General features: G+C 41.0%; 1 protein-coding gene across 3 annotated transcripts in view; it reads left to right on the forward strand.

The window, feature by feature from the left end:
* Positions 1 to 14781, forward strand: part of LOC140732348 (vasoactive intestinal polypeptide receptor 2-like) — a 152019-nt gene that overhangs the window by 117338 nt on the left and 19900 nt on the right. For all 3 annotated transcript variants that reach the window (XM_073054860.1, XM_073054862.1, XM_073054859.1), the window contains one exon: positions 97 to 157. In XM_073054860.1, the coding sequence (XP_072910961.1) occupies positions 97 to 157 (61 nt within the window). The remainder of the gene's footprint in view (positions 1 to 96; positions 158 to 14781) is intronic.

The raw sequence follows: 14781 nt of genomic DNA on the forward strand, positions 1-14781 counted from the left end.
AAGTCATTTTCTGAAATGATTAGAAAACATTGTCAACAGATGAAATCCGTCTTCAACCTATTTCGACCTTAATTCAATGGATGGTATCTTCTGCAGGTATGCCAATTTTCATCTTAATTATATGGATTATTCTGAGAGTCTACTTGGATGACGTTCAGTGAGTATGAACTGTGGTAAAGAAAAAAAATGATTGACTGCTGTCAGGTTTCTGCTTAAGTTCCAAACTTTGCTCTTGATCTGAGCAGAGTATCATATAAGGAAATCAATCAGTCCATCTATCCATCTCTATCTGTCTATCTATCCAATATATCTATCTATCCATCTGTCTTTGTCTATCTGTCTCTCTGTCTATCTGATCTCTTCATTCCTCTCTCTATGTCTTTCATGATCTCCCTGTCTCTCCTCCTCTCTCCCCCATATCTCTCTCTCTCTCACACACACACACACACACACACACACACACACACATGCGCGCGCGCGTGACAGCTTTTTCTTTTTTACTACTTGTATTTATTTAGTTAATTAGTTAACACCTATCAGGTTAAGAAGAAAAGAAAAGGTGTGTTCAGCCTCTCACAAGCAAATGTAATTGATCCTTGTAACTAGGGAAAGGAAGACTTGTATTTAAATGATCATAGTTTATTGCAGGCAATTGGGTTCTTTTTTTGGTTTTTTGAAGACCTTTTGCATCCACTTAGGAGGAAGAGTGGGCTTCAGATTAACATGATACCCATAATGCAACAGCTCCAACAATACAACACAGCCTCTACGCTGCACTGTCAAACAAGGTTATATACTATGGACTTGAGAATGGGTCTTTATTTCACAATATTACAACTCAAAGGCAAGTATACCAACCACAGGGCTAGGTGCCTTAGTTTGTTTTATTCTGGACTGGCCAGGTGTTTACAGTAATATTAATCCCCATACCATAAAAGGCAACAGGAATTCCATCAGAGACTTTCAGAAACAGGCTTATTATCACTGATATGTCATTAAATGTGTAATTCCATAGCAACAGTATAGTGCAACACATGACAATTACAATAAGTTATAAAAAATAAATTAATATTCAAAAGACAAATAGCAAGGAAGTGTTTACGGATTCATGGACTGTTCAGAAATCTGATGAAAGAGGGGAAGAGCTTTTCCTAATAAACTCAAAGTACACTGCAGATGCTGTGGTCAAAGCAACACGTACAAAACGCTGGAGGAACTCAGCAGGTTGGGCAGCATCCGTGGAAACGAACAGTCAACGTTTCAGGCTGAGACCCTTCGTCAGGACTGAAGAGGGAGGGGGCAGGGGCTCTTTAAAGAAGGTGGGGGGAGGGTGCGAAGGAGAAAGCTGGTAGGTGCCAGGTGAAAAACCAGTCAGAGGAAAGATCAAGGGGTGGGGGAGGGGAAGCAGGGAGGGGATAGGGAACAGTTATTACTCCTTAACCGTCATGCTCTTAAGCAACTTTACTCAACTTCACTTACACCATCATCGAAATGTTCCCACAACCTGTAGACTCACTTTCTAAGACTCTTCATCTCATGCTCTCTATTTATTGCTTATTTATTTATGATTATTATTTCTTGCTTTTGTATTTGTGTAGTTGTCTTTTGCACACTGGTTGAACTCTCAAGCTGGTATGTCTTTCATTGATTCCGTTGTGCTTATTATTCAACAAATTTATTGAGTATGCCCATAAAGAAAATGAATCTCAGTGTTGTATATGGTGATATATATGTACTTTGATAATAAATTTACTTTGAACTTTGAACTTAAAACCCCTGCCTTGACACAGCCCAGAATGGTAGAGTATAAGTTACTTATACCGGATATATCTAGCCCCAATAAATTACTTGACCTTTAACAAGGGGCATGGGTAACCAAATTAGATGCTAGTTCAAATCCTGTTGTTGCAGGTAGAATTTTATATTAAAGTAATTAATACCATCTGGAATGTTAAAAAGCTTGTCTCAAAAATGATGAATATGAAATTACTGGATTGTTGTTAAAGACTAATGGGATTTTTATGGCTTCATGGAAGGAAATGTGTGTCATTACTCATCGAGCCTACATGTGACTCAACTCTCACGGCAGTCTGGGTTTCTCTTAACAGAAGACCGGCAAGAGACTTAATTTAGGATTAATTAGGAGTGGGCAGCATTAATCATAACAGTGAATAATTTAGTTGTTTTTCCACTTTGCAAAGTAACAGGACCTACTGGGTCTACAAGCCCCTGCTTCCCAATTACACCCACGTAAACAATTAGCCTATGAACCCATATGCCATTGGCATGTGAGAGGAAAGCAGAGCACCATGTGGTCTCAGGGAGAATGTACCTACTCCTTACAGTGGCAGGAGTTGAACCCGGGTTGCTAGCACCATAATAGCATTATGCTAACTGCTTCTTTACCATGTGCCCAAGAAAAAGAAACTGCTCAGAGTTGATGGAAACTTAATCTCTGAGACTTCATTTGATATTGAACTACAGTAGGAGCTGACGGTGCGCTCTTGCCCTGTTCCCTGTTGGGTTGAAGGTCCCAGCTTCACTTCCTCTAAAAGATCCTGCGACATAAATGGAGTGTGAAATAAAGCAAGTGCTTCAGGTCCAGGTTGACTCTGTGGTTAAGAAAGCATACTGTGCATTGGCCTTCATCAATCGTGGGACTGAGTTTAAGAGGAGAGAGGTAAAATTGTAGCTATATAGGACCCTGGTCAGACCCCACTTGGAGTACTGTGCTCAGTTCTGGTCGCCTCACTACAGGAAGGATGTGGAAACCATAGAAAGGGTGCATAGGAGATTTACAAGGATGTTGTCTGGATTGGGGAGCATGACTTATGAGAATAGGTTGAGTGAACTTGGCCTTTTCTCCTTGGAGCGACGGAGGATGAATGGTGACCTGATAGAGGCGTACAAGATAATCAGAGGCATTGATTGTGTGGATAGTCAGAGGCTTTTTCCCAGGGCTGAAATGGCTAGCATGAGAGGGCATAGTTTTAACGTGCTTGGAAGTAGGTACAGAGGAAATGTCAGGGATAAGTTCTTGACACAGAGAGTGGTGAGTTCATGGAATGGGCTGCCGGCGATGGTGATGGAGGCGGAAAAGATAGGGTCTTTTAAGAAACTCCTGGATAGGTACATGGAGCTTAGAAAAATAGAATGGCTATGGGTAACCCTAGGTAATTTCTAAGGTAAGGACATGTACAGCACAGCTTTGTGGACCGAAGGGCCTGTATTGCGCTGTAGGTTTTCTATGTTTCTAAGATGTTTTTAGAGCAGCTCGTAGTTGTGGCCACTTGCAGATCAGCTATTCTGGATTGGGTGTTCTGCAATAAACCGGTATTAATTAAAAGAGCTTAAAGCAAAGGAACCTTTAGGAGTCAGTGATCGTTCTATGATAGAATTCACCAGTTTAAGAAGGAGAAGTTAAAATCAAATTACAGTGGAATAAAATCTCTTTCAGGCTTGAGAGAGGAGCTGGCCAAAATGGATTGAAAGAGAACAGTAGTGAGCAACAAAGGCCAGAGTTTCTGGGAGCAATTCATAAAGTTCCTAAAGATGAATTCTAAAGGGAGGATGAGGCAACCATGGCTGACAAGAGAAATCACCCCCAACTTAGAAGCCAAAGACAGGGCATAGAATAGAACAAAAATTGGAGGGAACTTAATGGATTGGAAAGTTTTTAAAAATGAACAGAAGGCAACTAAAAAATTCAGAAAGTCAGAGAAGATGGAATATGAAAGTAAGTTAGCCAATAATATTTAAGAGAATACAAAAAGTTTATTCTTATATACAAAGTGTAAAAGAGAGGCAAGAGTAGATATCAACGCTGGAAAATGTTGCTGGAGAGGTAGTACTGGGGGACAAGGAAATGGCAAAAAAACTGAATGAGTATTTTACATCTGTCTTCACTATGGAAGACACTAGCAGTATGCCAGACGTTTGAGAGTTTTAGGAGGGCAGAAGTGCGTGAAATTGCCATTACTAGGGAGAAGGAGCTTGGGAAACTGAAAGGTCTGAAAGTAGATATGTAAATCACCTGGACCAGATGATGTACTCCACAGGGTTCTGAAAGAGATGGCTGAAGAGATTGTGGAGGCATTATTAATGATCTTTCAACAATTAATGGATTCTGGCATGGTTTTGGAGGACTGGAAAATTGCAAAAGTCACTCCACTCTTCAAGAAGGGAGAGAAGCAGAAGAAAGGGAATTATTGGCTAGTTAGTATGACCTCAGTGGTTAGAAAGATGTTGGAGTTGATTGTTAAGGATGTGGTTTTGGGACTTGGAGGCACATAATAAAATAGGCTGTGGTCAGCACAGTTTCCTTAAGGGAAAATCTTGCCTGACAAATCTGTTGGAATTCTTTGAAGAAATAATTAGCAGGACGGACAATGGAGATTTGGTGGACATTGTGTGCTTGGATTTTCAGAAGGCCTTTGACAAGATGCCACACGTATGGCCACTTAACATGTTAAGGGCCCATGGCATGAAGGAAAGATACTAGCATAGATAAAGCAATGACTGATTGGCAGGAGGCAAAGAGTGGGAATAAAGCAAGTCATTTCTGGTTGGCTGAGGGTGACTAGTGGGGTTACACAGGGGTCTTTGTTGGGACTGCTTCTTTTTACGTTATATATCAAAGATTTAGACGATGGATTAATGGCCAAGTTTGTGGACGATACAAAGATAGGTGAAGGGGGAAGTAGTTTTGAGGAAATAGGCTACAGAGGGACTTAGATTAAGAGAATGGGCAAAGAAGTGGCAGGAAGTCATGCACCTTGGTAGAAGAAATAAAAGTATGAACTATTTTCTGAATGGAGAGAAAATTCAAAAACCTGAGAAGCAAAGGCACTTGGAGGTCTTGTGCAGGATTCCCTAAAGATTAAATTGCAGCTTTAGTCAGTGGTAAAGAAGGCAAATGCAATGTCAGCATTCATTTCAAGAGGACTAGAATATAAAAGCAAGGATGTAATGTCGAGGCTCTTTAAGCACTGGTGAGGCCTCACTTGGAGTATTGTGAACAGTTTTGGGCTCCTTACCTAAGAAAGGATGTGCTGACATTGGAGAGGGTTCAAAGGAGGTTCACGGGAATGATTTCAGGATTGAAAGGCTGTCACATGAAAAGCATTTGACGGCTCTGGGTCTGTACTCACTGGAATTCAGAAGAATGAGAGGTGACCTCGTTGAAAACTATCAAAAATTGAAGGGCCTCGATAGAGTGGATATGAAGAGAATGTTTCCTGTGGTAGGGAAGCTTAAGAACAGAGAACACAGCCTCAAAATAGGGGGCCACCTCTTAGAGTGGAGATGAGGAGGAACATCTTTACCCAGAGAGTGGTGAATCTGTGGAATTCATTGCCCCAGGCAGCCGTGGAGGCCAAGTCATTGGGTATATTTAAGGCAGAGGATGGTAGATTCTTGATTATTCCAGGCATGAATAATGGAGAAGGCAGGAGATTGGATCTGAGAGGGATGATAGATCAGCTAAGATGGTGGAGCAGACTCAATGGGCCAAATGGCCTAATTCTGCTCCTTTATCTTACGGTCTTTAAATTCTTCGAGCCAACCGCTATTGGAAACAACATGTTTCTGCCTACACTTCTCAACCATTTATCTTCTTGTGTACTTCTCACCTTCAGTGAAACCACTTTTCCAGTCATGGAACCTCTCCCATGGTCCAATATCCCTAAGGGGAGAAGGCAAGGGACTGGGGCTGAAAGGGAAATGGATGAGCCATGATGAAATAGTGGAGCAGACCTGATGGGCTAAATAGCCTAATTTTGCTCCTGTGCCTTATGGTCTCATGGAGTACATTGAGGGGAGGTTGATTTCTGTAATATGCTGAATGGTGCCCACCACTCTGTGCAGTTTCTTGCAGTCACGTACAGAGCAGTTGCCATACAAAGGTGTTGTGCATTCTAAGCACAAGCGATTCCGCAGATGCTGGAAATCCAGTGCAACACACACAAATTGTTGGAGGAACTCAGCAGGTCTGGCACCATCTATGGGAAGGAATAAAGAGTTGACGATTCAGGCAGAGAGCCTTCATTGGGATGGTCAACTCTTCATTCCTTTCTGTGGATGCTGCCTGATCTGATGAGTTGCTCTAGCATTTTGTGTGTGTTGTTATGCACCCTGGTAGGGTGCTTTCTATGGTGCATCGATAATAAATGGCAGGAAGTGGGTGAGAGGAAATACCCATAATGAGGATGTTTGGAAATGGGTGGTAAGGGACAAGAAAAGAAATGAAAGATGGGTCCAGAGAAACTCACGTGATTGAAACAGAATAATTAACATGAAATAGCAGCAGCAATTCTCTTCTAAGTTGTTGAGCTCAATGTTAAGTCCCAAAAGCTGTAAACTGAGTATTTGAGAAATGAAGTGTCTTTCCTCATGCTTTCCTTAAGCTTTGTTTCTTTTCCATTAGTTAATTGATACATTCCCATCAATCCAGTAAATAAAAGACAACATGAATTAAGCTAAAACAAACTCATGGCCCATTACTTCTAAAGGCTTTGTGGCTGTCCATCAATTATTAGACCCAGAGTTAAAAATGAGATCAGTGTCAGGATAGTAAGAATTGATGGAAATAATATGCTGGTCTTCCTGAAGACAGATATTGACAGGGTCACTCAGAGAGCTCCATAGAGATTGAATACAACCAGTTTTTCTCATCAGTTTAAGCACTGCTGAGCCTTAGCAAAGGGATGATCCTTTGCTATGTGAATGTCACTCAGTATAATAGGCTCAGTATAAGAGCAAAAGATCTAACTGGCTGCAAATGGAGCTGTTGATGGCTAAAGTTAAAATAGTAAGGCAGAATAACAGAACTAGTTGGCAATCTCACTCCAGCTTGTCAGATACCAGGTACAGAGGGGCTGCTGCTAGGCTGGTACCATAATAGGATATTTCTGTCTCTTAAGTTAGAAATGAACACTTTTAAAAATTTTATTAGGTGTTAAACTGATGTTTCTATGTTGCTGTTTCTTCAGACAGAGACTAATCCTAAGAGCTGGATTAATTTCCACTTTCATTAGTTGGCAAAATGCCATCTGCAGTGGTAATAAGACCATAAGACGCAGGAGCAGAATTAGGCCACTCGGCCCATTGAGTCTGCACCACCATTCCATCATGGCCGATTTATTATCCCTCTCAACTGCATTCACCTGCCTCCTCCCTGTAAACTCTGATGCCCTGACTAACCAATATCCTGTCAACCTCTGCTTTAAATATACTCAATGACTTTCCATCCACAAAGTCTGTGGCAGAGAATTCTACAGATTCACCACCCTCTCTCTATTTTGAAGCTGTGCCCTCTGGTCCTACACTCAATAACGATAGGAAACATCCTCTCCACATCCACTCTGTCTAGACTTTTCAATAGTCAATAGGTTTCAATGAGATCTCCCCTCAGGTTCTTCTAAACCCCAGAGAGGACAGGCCCAGAGCCTGTCCTCATATGATAACTCTTTCATTCCCAAAATCATTCTCGTGAACCTCCTCTAGATTCTCTCCAATGCCAGCATATCTTTTTTAAGATAAGGGGCCCAAAACAGCTCGCAGTACTCCAGATGTAGTCTGACCAGTGCCTCATTAAGACATAGCATCTCATCCTTACTCTTATATTCTAGTTCTCTCAAAATGAATGCTAACATTGCATTTATCTTCCTTACCACTGACTCAACCTAGAAGTTAACCTTTAGGGAATCCTACACAAGGACTCCCAATTCCCTTTGCACCTCTGATTCTTGAATTTTCTTCCCATTCAGAAAATAGTCCATGCTTTTATTCCTTCTACCAAAGTGTGTGACCATACAATTCCCAACTCTATATTCTATCTGCCACTTCTTTGCCCATTTTCCCATCAAACTCCTTCTGCAGACTCCCTGCTTCCTCAAAACTACCTGCCCCTCCACCTATCTTCGTATCATCTGCAAACTTGGCCACAAAGCCATCAATTCTGTCATCCAAATCATTGATATATAACATGACAAAAAGTGATCCCAATACCAATCCCAGCGGCACACCAGTTGTCAATGGCAGTCAACCAGAACAGGCCCCCTTTATTCCAACTCTTTGCCTCCTGCCAATCAGCTAGTCTTCCAGTATTTTTCCTGTAATGGCATGGGCGCTTATCTTGTTAAGTAGCCTCACGTGCGGCATCTTGTCAACACCTTCTGAAAACCCAAGGAAGCATCCTCCAAGCACTCTCCTTGCTCTATCCTGCCTATTATTTCCTCAAAGGATTTCAACAGATATATCAAGCAAGATTTCCCCTTAAGGAAACAATGCTAACTTTGGCCTGCTTTATCATGTGCATGTAAATATCCTGAAATCTTATACTTAATAATGGACTCCAACATCCTCCCAACCACTGAAATCAGGATAACTGGCCTAAAATTTCCTTTCTTCTGCCTCCCTCCTTTCTTAAAGAGTGGAGTGACATTTGTAATTTCCAGCCCTTCAGAAACATTCCAGAATCTGGTGATTCTTGAAAGATCATTACCAATATCTCCACAATTTTTACAGCAACCTCCTTCAGAACTCTGGGGTGTAGTCCATCTAGTCGAGGTGACTTTTCTGCCTTCAGACCTATCAGCTTTCCAAGCTCCTTCTCCTTAGTAATAGCAACTACGCTCACTTCTGCCCCCTTACATTGGAATTTCTGGCATACTGCATACTGCTGGTGTCTTCCACGGTGAAGAATGACACAAAATACTTTCTGTCTGCAATTTCTTTGTCCCCATTATTAACCCTCCAGCATTATTTCTCAGCGGTCCGATATCCACTTCCACCTCTTTTACTCTTTGCATATCTGAAAAATGTTTTGGTATCTTCGTTAATATTTTTATGTAGCGCACCTACAGATTTAATCTTCTCTCACCTTACAGCTTTCTTTTAGTTACCTTCTGTTGGCTTTTAAAAGCTTCCCTATCCTCTAACTTCCCACTAAATTTTGATATGTTATCTGCCCTCCCTTTTGCTTTCATGTGTCTTTGACTTACCTTGTCACCCATGGTTACCTCAACCTCGCTTTAGAATACTTCATCTTTGGAATGCGTCTATCCTGTGACTTCTGAGTTGCCCCGGAAAACTCCCGGAAAACTCCTGACATTGCCGTTCTGCCTTCAGCTCTGCTCGTGACCCCTTCCAATCAGCGTTGGCCAGCTCCTCTCTCATGACTCCGTAATTCCCTTTACCCCACTGTAATACTGATTTGTTTGACTTTATCTTCTCCTTCTCAAACAGCAAAGTGCGTTCTATCATATTATCACCACCTCTCAGGGGCTCCTTTACCTTAAGCTCCATAATCAAATCTGGTTCATTACACAACATGCAGCCCAGAATTGCCTTTCCCCTTATGGGTTCAACCGCAAGCTGCTCTAAAAAACTGCCCCATAGGCATTCCCTCTCTTTGGATCCAGTTTCAATCTGATTTTCCCAATATACTTGCAAAATGAAATCTCCCATGAGATGCCCTTATTACATGCCTTTTCTATTTCCCATTGAAATGTATATTCAACATTCTGGCTAATGTTTGGGGGCCTGTATATAACACCCTTCAGTTTCTTAACTCTACCCATAAGGATTCTACATCTTCCGATCCTTTGTCACCTCTTTCTAAGGACTTGATTTCATTTTTTACCAACAGATCCACTACACCCCCTCCTCTTTCAGGATCATCTACATTATTCTGTACACTGTGTGCATGAAATATAAGATCTTCAGTCCTGTATTCGTCACCTTTTTCGATTTTGGCCCCATGTTACCCTTCACCCCTCATCCCACTGACTGCAATTTTGCTGTATCGTCCATCCTCACTGTCTCATTACACACTACATTGACTTGTATACCAACTGCTCCATCCTCAGCCCTATCATCCTGGTTCCCAACCCCTGCCAAATTAGTTTAAACCCTCCCCAACAGCTCTGGCAAATCTGCCAGCTAGGATGTTAGCCCCCTCCCCCCTTGGGTTCAGGTGTAACCCATCCTATTTGTACAGGGCATACTTTCCCTAGAGGAGATCCTAATGATCCAGAAATCTCAAACGCTGCCCCCTGCATCACTTCCTCAGCCACTCATTCATTTCAACCATCATCCTATCCCTGCCCTGACTAGCACATGGCACTGGGAGTAATGCAGAGATTACTACCTTGGAGGACTTGTTCTCCTGCCTTTTCCCTAACACCTTATACTCGTTGAGCAAGATCTCTATCCCCTTTCTACCTGTCTCATTGGTGCCAATGTACACCATGACGTCTGACTGCTCACCTTCCCTCTTGGGAATCTTCTGCAGGCGGTCTGAGACATCCTAGACCCTAGCACTTGGGAGGCTTCCTTTCACAACCACAGAACCTCCTGTCTGTACCCCTAACTATCAAGTCTCCTATCATGACCACTCTGCTGACTTTACTCTTCCCAGCTGAGCCTCAGAGCTGGCCATACTGTCACCGGCCTGTCTGCTATTGCTGAGTCCTGATGGGTCATATCCCAAAGTCGTATCCAAAGAGATATTCTTGTTGCTGAGGGGAATGGTCCCAGGGGAACCATACACTGTATGTAATAGTGGGTATCATTTTTCATTGGAACAATCACAAGAGAAGAGCAAATGGGGCAGGTGTGATGTAACAATGGCTACCAAATATAAGCAGTTTTGCCAATGTGAAAACCAGTGTCACAAATAGAACATGTAAATATTTATAACAGCAGTACCTAGTCACTGGACCAAAAGCCACATTCCAGAAATAATGACACAGAAGAAGAGATGAAACAGGAAGTAGCTGCTAGAAGGAATTGAGCTCGGGGTTTATACCCAACAGCAACTAGGGTCAGAGGATACTTCTGTCTCTTGCCTTAATTCAGTACAAGCTGAGGTCCCAGAGGGAAAGTCATAACTGGTTGTTTCACAACCTGGATGGTCAGTGGACTGCGTGTTGCTCCTTACCTTCATAAAAGCATAATCCATAGCCAACAGGTTAAAACATACCACATATGTGCTTCTAGACTGCGGGGGGTGGGGGGGAAAAGGTGAACGAAAAGCAAATAGAATAGATAGTGTAACTGGTCCAACAAACTGTTCAGTTTGATGCATTGGAATTTATATAATTTACCTTGAATTTATAGCTTGGCTCAAAACTTGGAATGTGTAATGTGCAGCACGTGGGTGTTCAAACATTCCTTTCCACTGACTCGTTGAATACAGTGTATATAGAGAAACATGAAGTGTCATGGAAAGCTACTGGAATGTTTAGAACTGATTTATCCCAATCTCCAAATTCAAGGTGGATATTTGCAAGATATTTCCTCCTTTCAAAAGTCAATGGTTCATGTATTCACCTCAAGACAGACATAACATACTCAGATTCATTTGACATTCTCTAAGGAGCATATCATTAGCATAGTGTTTACATCTTGAATAAGGTGTAACTGCTTGACTCTGTTTAGTTATCCTTGTGTAATTCCTTCCACAGTCTCTACAGGATCAACTTCAAAATGCACTCATTATTTCATAAGTCTTTGACATTTTCTTCCACATTTCTTGCAGGAATTTAGTAAACACTTCTAAGTATATCCTATTTCCACATGACATCCCGTTGTACCACAGGCTCCAGCTATCATTCTGACATTCCAGCTACCTGTCAGGCGACATTAGCATGCAAACTTGCTCACATCATTTAAATGTCTTCTCTCCATAGCTTGAATCCTAATTTCCTTTCTCTTTCAGCTGCCCTTTTCTCCTAACCTCCACAATATTTTACTGAACTACAACTGTGCTCTGAATCTTTCACGCCTTAGTAAATCAGCAGGAATAATTGTGGAATGTGGAATTGTGCAGTATGTTAGCAAGAAGTTTACTGATTGATATCTTACTGTTAAGCTTTTCTAATCGGTAATACCTATTTGTTTTATCATTTCATTTGACTCTTTAACTGTTTTCCCCATTTTCTCAACCACACCAGTAAATAGTGAATGATGCAAGGTTTTCTGCTGCTGTACCTATCCACTTTAAGGTTCAACGGGTCGTGCATTCTGCACACCACTGTTGTAATGCATGATTTGAGTTAGATTCCTGTCAGCTTGAACCAGTCTGGCCATTCTCCTCTGATCTCTCTTATAAACAAGGTGTTTTTGCCCACAGAACTGCTGCTCACTGGAATTTTTTTTTGTTTTTTGCACCATTCTCTGGAAATTCTAGATATTTTTGTGTATGAAAACTCCTTGGAGATCAGCAGTTTCTGAGATACTCGAACCACCCCGTCTAACACCAGCAATCAATCCATGGCCAAAGTCACTACGATCACATTTCTTCCCTATTTTGATGTTTAGTGTGAACAATAACTGAACCTCTTGACCATGTCTGCATGCTTTTTCATGATCAGCAATCATGTGTTGCTGCCACATGATTGGCTGATTAGAAATTTGCAGTAACAAGCAGATGCACAGGTGTACCTAATAAAATGGCCACTGAGTGTATGTCCCATCGTACACATTGGCTTCAATAGTGCAGAAATGTCCTTTATGTGTGTGGCTCCTTACCATGAGAACTTCGTTTCTATGGAAAACAACACCACGAAAAATGCTTTATTTCATTATCTTGGTGTTATTCTTGCACGCTGAGGAAATACATCCTTTTTCTGGAAATTAAGATGTGTTGCCTTTTCATAAATTGGCATTCACGTGGATGACTTCCATCAGCTGTGCAGCAGATCTAAACAACTGGTCTTAACCGAGTGGCCTCGTTTTCAATGTGGGACTTCAGCTGTCAGTCTATGACCATAAAGCCCATTCAGATTTTTAATTTGCACTGGACAACACATTGCTATTCTGAAATGCTACCTCCATTGATACTGTAATCTAGTGCTGTGATAAGTTCTTCAACACCATGGTCTACTTTCTGGAATCACAATGCCTTCTGAATTTGTTGCTTTCCACAATTTCAGACATTGAGAGTTGTTCCAATTCACCATACAAGTCCTCTTTTGTATTACATGGCACTTGATTTGTCACTCTGAAGTACATTTGGAACCATTTCAGTTAGGATAGCATTTGTTTCTTTATGAGATAGCTACACCATTAGTGTCACTTATGAAAAACAATTCCATGTGTTCTTTCTATGAACTGAAAAGCTTACATACACAATCAGGGATTCCTGCGTAATTGGTACATATTTGGTCCTACCCCACCCCCCCCCCACCCCACAATGATTCAATTTGAGAAATATTTTCCCAGCAGGAGATAAAAGTCATCACTCGCTCCACACTATGAACCCCTGTAAAGAAAACAGTGCATTTTTCATCTCTTCATCTTCTATTAATCTAGAGGGCATAGACCCAGTCTAGTTACATTCTCCTCATGTATCCTTGATCGTTTTCATAGCACTCAAACTACTAGAAGCCCCCAAGAAGGTGTCAAATGATGTGTGTGTGTGTGTGTGTGGGGGGGGGGCAGGGATGGATGGTGAGGGGAGAGCGATGGGTTCTGAGGATGGGAACTTTTATAAAGTTCTAGACAGAAAACAGGATAGTGTGCACGGGAGCAAAATGGACCATTTTAACCAGCGTCTTTCAGAAAAAAAGATCTGAGCAGATATTTTCAAGTCAATAGTAAAATGAAAAAAATTAAAGACTCATTATCTAACTGCATGCAATGTTCATAGCAAGGCAGACAAATTAATAGCATAAATATAAATGGGTACAATTAAAAAGACACGTTGCAAGGTTGGAAATTAAATATTCCAGGGTACTTTTAGATGAGATAGGCCAAATGGAAAAGTGCAAGGATTATTCTTTATAATAACAGATTAGATAAAGGCAATAAAGAAGGTCTTAGCTTGGAAAATCAAAATGTAGAATCAGTTTAAGTGGAGTTGAAAGGTAGCAAGGTTCAGAAAGCAATAGTGAAAGTTGTATACGTCACCAAATAGTAATAGTAATGCACATTATCAATCAGGAAATATGAAGTGCATCTAGCAAGGATAGAAGATTTTTAATCTGTTTCATAGACAGGGCAAATAAAATGAGCAAGAATGATATGAAGGATCAGCTTATGGAACTTTTGAGAGATGGCCTGTCTCATCTCTGCATTGAGGAACCAACAAGAGAACAGGCCATTTTAAAGCTCATATTGTATAATAGGAAATAGCTAAATTGGTAAATTAAGGGGATTATAAGGAAGAATGATGATAATACAATAGGGGCTGATGTAACCTTCAATCTGAAATGATGTTTACTCCAAATCCGATGCAGCATGGACAATAAGCATAAAGAACACAACAAAAATATATAAATACATAAGATTAGCTTATATACATAATCTGAATATACAGAAAGTGACACTAGGTACAGGAGTATCTGTACATAAGGTGAGTCTGACAGGAAATGATAAAGAGGTGGTGCTGGGGTGGGTTCATGGAGAGAGCTGTTGATCAGCCGGATGGCCTGTGGGAAGTAACTAAAGAAACAGGAATAATAAGTTGGTGCAGATTCCAACATCCAAGGTGGCTATCAAAAGGAAACGGTAGTTAAACATCAAGAGATTGAACTTCACCCTCTTTAGGCAGAGTATGTGTGTATTTTATTCAAGATTCAAGATTGCTTCATGTTATTCCCTGTACAAGTGTAAGGGAGAACAAAATAATTGCTATTCCAGGTCTGATGCAACATGAAAAAGCTCCACAAAAGATAAAGAACACAGTAATAATTTTAAGAGTACAATACATATAAATACATAAGATACCTTATATACATAGTTTGTCTTTAAACTGAGGCTAGGCTGCACATAGCT

This window comes from Hemitrygon akajei, chromosome 8 (genome assembly GCF_048418815.1).
Source record: "Hemitrygon akajei chromosome 8, sHemAka1.3, whole genome shotgun sequence".
Taxonomy (NCBI): domain Eukaryota; kingdom Metazoa; phylum Chordata; class Chondrichthyes; order Myliobatiformes; family Dasyatidae; genus Hemitrygon; species Hemitrygon akajei.